Raw genomic sequence first — 13,154 nt, 5'->3', positions numbered from 1 at the left:
GCTCCCTGCTACCACCCCCTCCCCACCTCCTACCCTAGGTCACTGCTGTTTAAGTTCACAGGAATTTACTGAATTTTTGGCATCCAAAATGGCTGGTCAAGCCCATGGGATCTATATTCCTCACAAAGATGATTCCTGCCAGTCAGTGTCTCACTGTATAAAGGGAGACACACACATACACACACCTGACAATGATATGACAGGAAGTAGAAGCACCCACAAAGTACTATGAGAAAATGCAGGCTAATAATCAGAGCTAACATTTACTGAGTGCCTAAAATACCCTAGGTGATGGCTTAAGAGCTCTGCATGGATTTCCTCGTTTAACCCGCACCATAACCCTAGGAGACAGGTATTCGCTTCACTCCCATCTTACAGCTGACTTAGTTAGGCCACCCAACTTATCTGTTGCAGAGCTGGGCCCTCACTTCTGCCTGGTGCATCTTTCACTCTCTCCAACTGGTCAATCCCCAGCCTCAGGCTCTTGATTGCATTACAGATTGACGCGGAATGACCCATCCACTTGGAGACAGTGGGGTTCAGTGGTTAAGCACGGGGACCTTTATGTCAGATGCTCCTCTTTCATCACCCTTGCATTTACTCTCCGGGGTGGGGTGGAGTGGGGCTGGGCTGGAGGAGCATGTTTTCACAAGCCCTTCAAGGATTTCTGTCTCAGGATGGATTTCCAAGAAGCAGATCCTGAATTGAGGATTATGCAAGTGACATATCAAGGAAGGGCTCTCAGGAGAAACCATCAGTAAGCAGAGGAGGAGTGGCGGAGGAGGAAAGGGCAGGAAACCCAACAAAAGGTGGCTGTAAGGCAAATTCCCACAGAAGCCAGCTTCAGCTGGACCCTTCCCTGGGGAGCTCTGAGGCAGCAGAGCTGGGCTTTCACAGTCCTGCACCTGCCAGGGATTGGTGAGTCCTACCCTGGGGAGAAGTGAAGTCTTGGGTGGAGGCGAGGGTGGACATAGGTATACACACACACACACACACACACACACACACAGGATCTGAGAATAGGCAGAGCACTGAGACACCTACCATGGGGAGGCATGTGGGACTTCTTAGGGGAAGGGACAAGCTGCCCCAGTCATTCCCCTCTCTATCCTGAACATCCATTTACCTCCCAGACCCTTCCTTCTGCCCGTAACCTTGTCCCACTTCAAGAAAGAAAAAAGGTGCTGTCCTAGATTCTTCCATGGATGCTGAGTATGGACTGATAGAGATTGTGTCTTGGGGAAAGTAGAAATCCAACAGGAAGTCCATTAAAGATAAGTAGAAATAATGTCCCAGGCAAGCTGAAGGCAGCCATTCCTTACCGTCTTTTATGTAGTGTCTGTTGCATGGTAACTGTGTGGCAGGTGCTCCATGTAGGGTCTCCCTCTCAATTCTCCCTCTCCCCACCATGCCACCCTCTCAACCACCTCTGTCTGTGATTCGGTGGATCACTCAGAGTTCATTTAAGAAGCAGAGCCATTATGAGTATTGTAGGAATAAGAGATTTATTAAGGGAAGGAGACTTTGTCCAAAGGTGGAGGAGCTAGAGAAACAAAGTGGAAGCCTTCAAGGAACTGTAGGATAAGCAGAGAGGAGTCATGAATGTGTGAGGACCAGCTGGGTTCTACCTGCTGGGGACACCTCTGTCACAGCATCTGACTACAGAGATCTCCCCAGAGTGGCAGATGCTCCCATCCTGCCTTCCAGATCTCACTCCAAGTCCTCTTCTGGCTGGCTCTAACTCAGAGCCCTGTTAGGAGGGCATTCTGGAAGCATACTTCCCAGCTTACCCAAATCAACTTAGTGCCATGCAGCACATCAGGAAATCTTTGATGTGGATGAGGTAGAACTGACCAAAAGCCCAAGCAGCAGACAAAAAGTCTGGTTCATATTTTTGCGTGTTTACCTCCTATTTTCAATAGTTGCATAACATTTCATGTATTGTGGGTCAATATTTTATCACAGTAGCATTTACAAACATTTGGTAACTAGTAAATCCATTACAGCCACACACCCAGGACTCAGAGGGTGTCTGGGACATTGCAGATGCTCAGCACATATGGGATGAATGAGTAGATGATGAATGGCAAGGGTCCCCTGCAACATCAGCTCTTACTAACCACTCTAAGGGTTACCTGAGCGCAGTGCCCCACCCCCACCCCCATGCACCCCGGAGCAGGAAATGCCTCATTCTTCCAGGAAACTGGGGAATAATTCTTCTTACCAACATCCCACCCTCTTTCAGGAGGAACTGATCATCCCTTAAATTTTGTTTTATTTGAAATGCAGAGTGGTAGAGGGAGGAAGGGAGGTAGAGGGACAGAGAGAGAGATTGAGATTGATTTTTCCATCTGCTGGTTCACTCCCCCAAATAACCACATTGGCTGGGGCTGGGCCAGGCTGAAGCCAGGAGCCTGGAACTCATCAGGGTCTCCTACGTGGGCTTGGGGATTGAAGTACTTGGGCCATCCCCTGCTGCTTTCCCAAGCACGTTAGCAAGGAGCTGGATCAGACGCAGAACAGCCAGGATTTGAACTGGCACTCTGATCTAGGATGCTGGTATTGCAGGCAATGGTTTAACCCACTGGGCCACAACACCAGCCCCAGATCAGTTCTTTGTTGGTGTCTTCCATGCTCACAAGGATCCCTTTAAATGCCTTTCCTCATGCAGAGGGAGGGGGCTCAACACCTGTGTGTCTGCATGAGACTCTACCCGGCACAGGGATGCCAAGATTAAATCTCTGACAACAGCCAGAGCAATCAGATTCTTTCTTCTTGGAATTTTGAATTGGGATTAAGAAAGATGCTGGATTTTCATTCATGGTATAACATATAATAAAAAAGCATAAGCAAATAAAAGGCACAAAAAGATCATTACTGATGATCATATTGGGGTAAATACAGGCAATTTAGGCAAAAGGTAGTTTTTTACTTTATACGTAAAGAAAATTAAAAATGCTTTTTAGAAGAAAGCCAGACCAGTAAGAAGCTCCTGGCTTCGGATTGACCCAGCTCCAGCCACTGTGGCCATTTGGGGAGTGAACCAGCAAATGGAAGACTTCTGTCTCTGCCTCTGCCTCTCTGTAACTTTGCCTTTCAAATAAATTTTTTTTTTTTAAAAAGAGAGCCATATAGGAGAAAATATTCACAAAAGACTAACACCTAGAATACATAAAGACAAAGTAAAAACAACTCAGGGAAAATGGGCACAAGACTTCAACAGTTCCAACACAAGAGATCATATTGAAATGGCTTGCATGTATATGAAAAGACATTCAACTTCACTAATCATCAGGAAACCGGAAGTTAAAATCACAAAAAGGCACAAGGCAGAATGGAGAAAAGGAAAACCAGCGGACACTATCAATTGTGGGTAAGAAGCCTACCTACTTCAAAACCTGCAGACTACTTCCCCATCCAGAACTCTCACTCATGAAGGGGCAGTGTTAACTGGTACAATCAGATACTGTGGTACTGTCTGCTACTTGGGAATGTCTACAAAAGCTGAGCATACGTCTAATTTATCACACATCATTTACACTCCTAGGAATACACCTAAAAGAAATGCACACTTTTGTTCATAAAAAGACGTGTACAGGGCTGGCGCTGTGGTGTAGCGGGTAAAGCCACCGCCTGCAGTGCCCACATCCCATATGAGCGTCTCTTCAAGTCCTGGCTGCTCCACTTCCAATCCAGCTCTCTGCTGTGGTCTGGGAAAGCAGTAGAAGATGGCCCAAGTCCTTGGGTCCCTGCACCCACATGGGAGACCCGGAAGAAGCTCCTGGCTCCTGGGTTTGGATCAGCGCAGCTCCGGCCTTCACGGCCAACTGGGGAGTGACCCAGCAGATGGAAGATCTCTCTCTCTCTCTCTCTCTCTCTCTCTCTCTGCCTCTCCTCTCTCTGTGTAACTCTGACTTTCAAATTAATCAATAAATCTTTAAAAACAGACATGTACAAGAATAGTCATGGCAAAAGTATTGATTATGGCTCACATCTAGAAACTTCTAAATGTCCATCAATAGTGAGATGAATAAAATATATTATGGTATAGCAACAGAATGGACTACTATATAACACGGAGAAGATAAGAACTACAACTGTACATACAGAATGGATGAATCTCAGGCATCAAATTAAATGGAAGTGATATTTATTATATGATTCCATTTATATAAAGAACAAGCAAGGGGCCAGTGTTGTGGCATAGCGGGTAAGGCTGCAGCCTGCAGCGCCAGCATCCCATATGGGCACTGGTTTGTGTCCCAGCTGCTCCACTTCTGATCCAGCTCTCTACTAATGGCCTGGGAAAAGCAGCAGAAGATGGCCCAAGTGCTTGGACTCCTGCTACCCATGTGGGAGATTAGAAGAAGCTCCTGTCTTGCTTCAGCCTGGTATTGCCCCAGTTATTGTGACTACTTGGGGAGTGTACCAGTGGATGGAAGATTCTCTCTCTCTCTCTCTCTCTCTCTCTCTCTCTGCCTCCCTAACTATGCCTTTCAAATAATAAATCTTAAAGAAAAAAAAAAGACAGGTGTCCCAGCCACCTCACAACGGGCCTCATGGCCTCCGTCCTCCTGCTGCCTCAACACCTGTTTGATGTGTTGAGCCCTGATCTGGCTCTTGCGGTTTAAGCACTGGGCACTGGAAGCAGCCTCCAACAAGATTTTTAGAACCATTTCTTCTGAGGCTGTTATGCTGATGGGTGTGGCAGAAGGAAGTGTCAGGCCTGCAGGGGTCAGCAGCAGCTCAGGGCCACGCCCCTCTGCAGAGCACAGGACCTGGCTTTTATCCGCAGGAAGTCTCTAACCTGGCTCTACCTTCTTTATACCCATCTCATTCCAAACCCCTCTCCTCCACCTGCATTGTACATGTCCAGAGAAGCCAAGCTATCACATTCCAGCCGTTTCAACTCTATCCTAATGGGACTTGGGACATTATGCAACTTAATTGAGGGATAATTTTATTTATTCAGAGACAACATGAGAGGGAGTGTAATTGACTAATTTGCTAACTAATTGGTTAATTAAATAATGTGGTGGTATTGTGCTGAGAATTACAGAGAATGGGAAAGCCTTTATTTGTATTGGTCATCAGACGGCCTCACTTTCCTACTTCAAACTGTCCATCCTCCCCTCCCCCATATTAGGATAAACAGACAACAAACATCAGGAAAAAGAAAGTTCTGTTAAATATTACTTTCGTCTTTAGCTGGCAGCTTTTATTAAAAAGTTCTATAAAAATACAAGGGTTGGGGCCGGCACTGTAGCGCAGTGGGTTAATGCCCTGGCCTGAAGCACCAGCATCCCATATGGGTGCCAGTTCGAGACCTGGCTGCTCCACTTCCGATCCAGCTCTCTGCTATGGCCTGGGAAAGCAGCTGAAGATGGCACGAGTCCTTGGGCCCCTGCGCCCACATGGGAGACCCGGAAGAAGCTCCTGGCTCCTGGGTTTGGATTGGCACAGCTCTGGCCGTTGCAGCCAATTGGGGAGTGAACCAGCAGATGGAAGACTTCTCTCTCTCTCTCTCTGCCTGTCCTTTTTCTGTGTAACTCTGACTTTCAAATGAATAAATAAATCTTTTAAAAAATGCAAGAGTTATGCTGGGATTGTAGAATTACGTCTCTTTTGAATGTTACTTGTCCAGCGAACAAAAATGGAGGGATCCTCTCTCTCTCTCTCTCTGTTTATAACTCTGTTAAATAAATAAAAAGGGGGGGGGGGACCAGCACCGTGGCTCACTTGGTTAATCCTTCGGTGCCAGCATCCCATATGGGTGCCCGTTCTAGTCCCAGCTGCTCCTCTTCCAGTCCAGCTCTCTGCTGTGGCCCGGGAAGGCAGTGGAGGATGGCCCAAGTGCTTGGGCCCTGCACCCGCATGGGAGACTAGGAAGAAGCACCTGGCTCCTGGCTTTGGATCGGTGCAGCGCCAGCCATAGCGGCCATTTGGGGAGTGAACCAACGGGAGGAAGACCTTTCTCTCTGTCTCTCTTTGTGTCTATAATTCTACCTGTCAAATAAATTTAAAAAAAAAAAAATTGAGGGATTGGGGCAGTCAATAGGTAAGACACCCGTATCCCATATTGGATGCCTCGCTATCTCCCTAATAATGCAGACCCTGAGAGATAGCAGGTGATGGTCCATGTAATCCGGCTTGGGTCACCCACATGGGAGACTTGGATTGAGTTCCCAGCTTCTGGCTTCAGCCAGACCCAGCCTGGGCTGTGTGGGCATCTGTAAAGTGAACCAGTGGATGGGAGCTTTCTCTGTCTTCTCTCTACCTCTCTGTCTCTCAAAAAAAAAAAAAAACAAAAAACAATGAATGAATGAATTTCTTCAGATCCATCTTTATTACAAATGTACTTGATTGCACCGGCGCCGGCGCCGTGGTTCACTTGGCTAATCCTCTACCTGCGGTGCTGGCACCCCAGGTTCTAGTCCCAGTTGGGGCACCGGATTCTGTCCCAGTTGCCCCTCTTCCAGTCCAGCTCTCTGCTGTGGCCTGGAAGGGCAGCAGAGGATGGCCCAAGTGCTTGGTCCCTGCACCCGCATGGGAGATCAGGATAAGCACCCGGCTCCTGGCTTCGGATTGGTGTGGCAGCCATTAGGGGAGTGAACCAATGCAAAGAAGACCTTTCTCTCTCTCTCTCTCTCTCACTGTCTATAACTCTACCTGTTAAAAAAAAAAAAAAAGGCCGGCGCCGTGGCTCACTAGGCTAATCCTCCGACTCGCGGCGCCGGCATTCAGGGTTCTAGTCCCGGTCGGGGCGCGCCGGATTCTGTCCCGGTTGCCCCTCTTCCGGGCCAGCTCTCTGCTGTGGCCAGGGAGTGCAGTGGAGGATGGCCCAAGTCCTTGGGCCCTGCACCCCATGGGAGACCAGGAGAAGCACCTGGCTCCTGCCTTCGGATCAGCGCGGTGCGCCGGCCGCAGCGTGAACCAATGGCAAAGGAAAACCTTCCTCTCTCTCTCTCACTGTCCACTCTGCCTGTAAAAAACAACAATAACAACAACAAAAACCCACAAATGTACTTGATCACTTGGCTTCAAAAAGTTTAAAGTTGAAACTTTATTTTCTGTAGGCCAGTACAATGCAAACTGTTTTACAAATTAAATGCCAAAAAAAATTGACAAAAGAGTAAAATTGATGAAAACGGTTATAAAATTTCTAATCTCTTCAAAAAAGGAGGCAGTCGCTCCCAATGCTATTATACAATATTAATAATATCCACCATTTTTAGACTAGGTAGGGAAATTATGCTTTTCTGTTTAGCATAAAAAACTGTTACTGCCTAATAGATTCTATTTGTATATGCTCCAATTAAGTCTGTGAATGTCATCTGATTGCAATATAATCAACCAAATTTAATGGAATTCTAATTTACACGTATTTAACAATCTGTATAGTTGGAAAAGGATAAAAGTTAAAAAAAGAAAAACTTTGAAATTATCACTTCCTAGTCATCCTGCACAGGGGCTGAAATTTGACTCCAGGTGGAAAGTGTATCAATTTATTTTAGGCCTTGTAGAGGCCTCCACATCTAGAGATAGATAACTATTCCAATGGATTTCTCAAGAAATAGAGACAGTTGCTAGTAATTTTAACCCCTGCCTAAAGAAAATAATTTCATTTGGGAGCAAATATTTTTTGACTTGAAAAATAACACTGTAATAGTTTGTGGTAATCAGTCGTGAAATAACCTTTATCCCTTTCTAACTACGCAAATTGCTAAATAAGTGTAAATTAGAATTCAATTAAAGAGAGTTGATTATACTGAATTAATTTTTAAAACCAAGGGCCTACGCCCACCACTGTAACTCCAGCAGTGCAAACTCTCTCATCCCCCCTACACAAGGAGGTACGGTGGGAAGAGCCACTATGTCTCTGAAGTCGTGTTTACAAATTGCATTAAGTTCGTATACCTTAAACAAAAGGTTTCTGGGGGTGGGGTGGTGGGAAGACTCCTTTCTCTCAAGCACTCTGCACAAACATCGCGAGAAAAAGCGTTTCCCTGTGCCGCTCCCTCCCAGCCCCTTCCGGCCCGCTCACTTCCTGCCTGGCGGTGTCCTGACGTCAGCGGCGCGCCGGGGTGCGTGAACAGCGATAACTAGGGCGGAAGTGCTCCCAGCGGAAGTGATCGCTGCGCAAAGCGTGGGTGGGATGGCCGCGGGCCGGCACTTTCTACGTGGGCTTCGAGCAGCCTTGAGTTCCATGGCTCAGACCGCGCCCCAGGGTGCGCCCTCTTCTAGGGGGCTGCACGCGGGCCGCGGACCCCGAAGGCTCTCCATCGAAGGCAACATTGGTAAGGGCCGGAAAGTGGCTGCGAAGCCATGGCCGCCTCCAGCTGGTGACTTGAGAGGCTGGGAAAGGAAACTGGGCCCAGAATCCCCCTCCCCCGTTCCACCCCCAGCGTCTAATGCGGCGAAGCTGCTGGTTCCGAGCTGCTAGGGCCTTTCCTCTCCCAAAATGCACTGTGGGGCTTTGCCTCTGATGTTTAGGTCATCGAGCATCACGCAGTCCCCGCCCACAGGGACACGTTTACTGGGGCATAAAAGCCCGCAATCAATAACTAGGACAAGAATTCTGTTTGTTTTAGTGGAAATGGAGGCGGCTTTTTAGTGTTCCTAAGGGTTCCTAGATTTAGGAAAGAACAAAAAATGTAATGCCCAGTTAAAAATTTTGGATAAACAAGGAATGTTGTATATCTTACATGCAAATTTAATTGGCTGTCCTGTATTTTATCTGTCAGCCCTACTCTAAGAGATTTCTTAAACCTGTCATTTGGATACCACTTTCACCATTTTTGTCTTGTCCTTGTGCTAGCTACACTAATTTCTTAGATCGTTCTTAGAAGGAACTCACTTTTAACAACTGAAAACGTGTTAAATTTAATTTTTTAAAACTGAATTTAAACTTTGTTATAAAAGTAGAGACCTAGTATCTTAAAAAGTATTCAGAAAGCAAAATGAAAGCAAAAATTTCAACTTAATATTACTAAATTCCGATTTAGTAGTTAAGAACTGCAAAGGCAGTGAGCCCTAATGGCAATAACAGGTGTTGGAAAACTGAAGACACTTTAGCAGCAAACTGAGAATTTTTCATTTTATTCATTCAACAAATCGTCCTATGAGCCACCTTCCATATGCAGGCACTGGTCTTGGCTTGAGGATACAGCTGTGAACAGAACATATGAAAGTCTATGCTCTCGTGGAGAGGTGGACAGTGTTGTAGTGAGTATGATGGAGAAAAGTCAGGCATGCAAGATTGAGGGAAGTTGTCATGTTGAGTAGTCAAGAAAGATTTCCCTGAGAAGGTGGCATTTGAGCAAAAACCCGAGGAAGATGAGGGAATGGACTCTGTGGGTTAACTCGGAGAAGAATTTGCCAAGCAGAGTGAAGACAAAGTGGAAAGTCCCTGAGGTGGAAATGTGGTCAGGGACTAGGAGGGAGTCACTGTGGCTGGAGGAGAGTGAGGGTGGAGAGTGGAGGGAGATGAGGTCAGAAGGGCAGAGGGGGTGGCACAAGGGTATAGGCCTTGTAATCTATCAAGCTTTTCAATCTGATTGAGACCGGAAGCCCTGCAGTTTGAGTTAAATTATAAAAAGTTCACTCTGGCTTGTAGGTGGAGAGTAGGTGGTGTTAATTAGGAGGCAGTCACTGCAGTAAGTTACGGAAACTTGCTGTGAAGGGCAGGTGTTCAAGTGAAGGGAAGGGAATGATTGATCATTGATTGTGCAATACTGTTTAAATGAACGTCTTTGGTGAATTTGAAGAGTGGTTTTAGGAATGGTAGAAGTGGAACCCTGGATAGTGTAGGCTCAGGGAGAGTGGGAGTTGAGGAACTGGAGACAGAGTAAGATGATCATTCAGAAGTTTCCTAGAAAGGGGAGTTACAGGGTGGCAGCTGAATTTTTTTTAAAGATTTATTTGTTTTATTTGAAAGGCAGAATTAGACGGGAGAGAGAGTTTCATCTGGTTCACTCCCCAAATGGCCACAATGGCAGGGGCTGTCCCAGGCCGAAGCCAAGAACTTCATCTGAGTCTCCCACGGGTGTGCAGAGGCCCAAGGACCTGAGCCATCTTCTGCTGCTTTCCCAGGCACATTAGCAGGGAGCTGGATTGGAAGTGGAGCAGCCAGGACTCAAACCGGTGCTCACAAGGGATGCCTGCACTGCAGGCCAACTCAGCAGCTGACATTGAAAGAGGGTTTGAGGGGTCTGCGCTGTGACATAGTGGGTAAAGCTGCCACCTGCAGTGCTGACATCCCAATTGGGCGCCAGTTTGAGACCCGGCTGCTCCACTTCCAATCCAGCTCTCTGCTATGGCCTGGGAAAGCAGTAGAAGATGGCCCAAGTGTTTAGGCCCCTACATCTGTGTGGGAAAACCTGGAGGAAGCTCCTGGCTCCTGGCTTCTCTCTCTGCCTCTCTTGCTCTCTCTGTGAAACTCTGACTTTCAAATAAAAAACACATCTTAAAAAAAGAGAGAGACAGAACCACAGGGAGTAGCTAATTGGCTACCACCAGGTTACTCATCTCACCTTTAAAAAAAAAAAAGAGGGTTAGAGAGTTTCCTCTTCTTTTTTTCTTTTTTTTTTTTTTTGAGAGGAATTAGAGCATGTTTGTAAGCTGACAAATGATCTAATAGAAAGAGGGAAAATTGGCAAAGCAAGAGAGGGGCTAGAATTTTTGGCGTGATTTTTCAGTAAGCAGGAAAGAATGGGATCTGTTGCCCAGGTGGAAAGAGGACAGCGCTAGCTGAGAGCAGGGTTTACCCCTGGTAACAGGAGGGCTGGCAAGCTCCATGGGCACTGACTTGAGTAGGTGTGGACGGAACTTGGGGAAGATCTTTTGGTTGTGTCTGTTTCCCCAGTGAAGTAGGAAGAAAGGATGTCACTAATAATGAGTTCTCGGGGGAGGAGACTTGAAACAGTCTAGTGAATGAGCAAGAGAAGTGTCCGAATGCTGGGCAGCGTCAAGGACCCGCTGTAGGCTAGTGGTTATGAGTGGAAAGTGAGGCCAGTCACCACGGCTGTGTTTTGTCTCTAGACAGACATTAAAAGGAGTGAGAAGAGAGGGTTCTGGTACCCGCCTGATTATATTTAAAGATGTTGTCGTGTGCTTTAAAAAGCACATCCCTAAAAGAGGTTCTATCAGAACACAGAGCAGGACCAGAGGACTTAACAAAGTATGTCCTCTGGCCAGGTTCCCTGGTGAAGGTGAGTTCCCTCGCACTTTCCTTTTGCTTCCTAGCCTCGCGGATTTCTGTGCTGCCTCCTTGCTTTCTCGTGTGGCAGAGGCTTGCGAGTGCGTGCTGGGAGTCCACCCGCACGCCAAGTGCAGTACTGAATGTGAGGCAGCGCTTGTCCTACAAGGCGCTTAAAAGCAAGTGGGAGAAGCAGACTTTTTTTTTTTTTTTTTGACAGGCAGAGTGGACAGTGAGAGAGAGAGACAGAGAGAAAGGTCTTCCTTTGCCGTCGGTTCACCCTCCAATGGCCGCTGCGGCTGGCGCGCTGCGGCCGGCGCACCGCGCTGATCCGATGGCAGGAGCCAGGAGCCAGGAGCCAGGTGCTTTTCCTGGTCTCCCATGGGGTGCAGGGCCCAAGCACCTGGGCCATCCTCCACTGCACTCCCTGGCCACAGCAGAGGGCTGGCCTGGAAGAGGGGCAACCGGGACAGAATCCGGCGCCCCGACCGGGACTAGAACCCGGTGTGCCGGCGCCGCTAGGCGGAGGATTAGCCTAGTGAGCTGCAGCGCCGGCTAGAAGCAGACTTCTAAACCTAATTTCCATGTTGTGTGTGATGTGGTCCATGACTGGACATGGAAACAAGTCTATGGAATAGGAATTTTTTTAAAAAATTTGTTTATTTGAAAGGCAGTATTGGCCGGCACCGACACACCGGGTTCTAGTCCCAGTCGGGGCGCCGGATTCTGTCCCGGTTGCCCCTCTTCCAGGCCAGCTCTCTGCTATGGCCCGGGAAGTGCAGTGGAGGATGGCCCAAGTGCTCGGTCCCTGCACCCGCATGGGAGACCAGGAGAAGCATCTGGCTCCTGCCTTCGGATCAGCGCGATGCGCCGGCCATAGCGTGCCGGCCGCGGCAGCCATTGGAGGGTGAACCAACAGCAAAAAGGAAGACCTTTCTCTCTGTCTCTCTCTCTCTCACTGTCCATTCTGCCTGTCAAAAAAAAAAAGAAAAAAAAAAAGAAAAAAAGGCAGTATTACAGAGAGGCAGAGAGAGGCCTTCCATCTGCTGGTTCACTCCCCAGATGGCCACAACGGCTGGAGCTGGACCAATCCGAAGCCAGGAGCCAGGAGCTTCTTCCTGGTTTCCCACGTGGGTGCAGGGGCCCAAGGACTTGGGCCATCTTCTGCTTCTTTCCCAGGCTGTAGCAGAGAGCTGGATTGAAAGTGAAGCAGCCAGGACTGGAACTGGTGACCATATGGGATGTTGGCCTGGCAGGTGTCAGTTTTACTTACTACACCACAACGCCAGCCCCTAGGAATTCTTGATGGGAGTAAGGGAAGAAGAAAACAAGTGTTTCAGGCACGGAAAATAACGTTTGCCAAGACAATGAAGCTTGAAGAAATACATGCTTTTTTTTTTTTTTTTTTAAGATTTATTTATTTATTTATTTGAAAGAGTTACACAGAGAGGAGAGTCAGAGAGAGAGAGAGAGAGAGAGGTATTCCATCTGATGGTTCACTCCCCAGTTGGCTGCAACGGCCAGAGCTGCGTGGATCCAGAGACAGGAGCCCCTTCGGGTCTCCCACGTGGGTGCAGGGGCCCAAGGACTTGGGCCATCTTCCACTGCTTTCCCAGGCCATAGCAGAGAGCTGGAGCCAAAGTGGAGCAGCTGGATTGAAAGTGGAACAGCTGGGTCTTGAACCGATATGGGATGCTGGCGCTTCAGGCCAGGGCATTAACCCACTGCGCCACAGCGCTGGCCCCAATACATGCAGTTTTAACCAGAGAAGTAGCTGATGTGTAAGGAGCTTGGAGGAGGATGGCAGAAAAAGAGGTTAGAAGGGTAGAAGTTGCCAAATGTTGAAGAGCTTTGTGACCATGCTAGGATTTTATCTGGTTGCTAGTGGGAAGCTACTGAAGACGAAGCTGCTAGGTGCCACAACTAGATTAATTTTGTTTATTTGAGAGACAGAGCT

General features: G+C 47.8%; 1 protein-coding gene across 3 annotated transcripts in view; it reads left to right on the top strand.

Moving 5' to 3' along the window:
• The first annotated feature begins 8,033 nt into the window (after positions 1–8,033).
• The window catches only part of DGUOK (deoxyguanosine kinase), a 37,909-nt gene continuing 32,788 nt past the window's right edge, over positions 8,034–13,154 (top strand). The window contains exon 1 of one of the 3 annotated variants that reach the window (XM_008254231.4): positions 8,034–8,297. Coding sequence is in view for 2 of the 3 variants with exons in the window: in XM_002709734.5 (XP_002709780.3) it covers positions 8,156–8,297 (142 nt within the window). In the remaining variant the exon portion in view is untranslated. The remainder of the gene's footprint in view (positions 8,298–13,154) is intronic. The other 2 variants (XM_002709734.5, XM_017340638.3) reach the window with 2 other exon arrangements.

Source organism: Oryctolagus cuniculus, chromosome 2, assembly GCF_964237555.1.
Source record: "Oryctolagus cuniculus chromosome 2, mOryCun1.1, whole genome shotgun sequence".
NCBI lineage: Eukaryota > Metazoa > Chordata > Mammalia > Lagomorpha > Leporidae > Oryctolagus > Oryctolagus cuniculus.
Note: the sequence above shows the minus strand (reverse complement) of the source record. Positions and strands in the feature narration are given on the sequence as shown.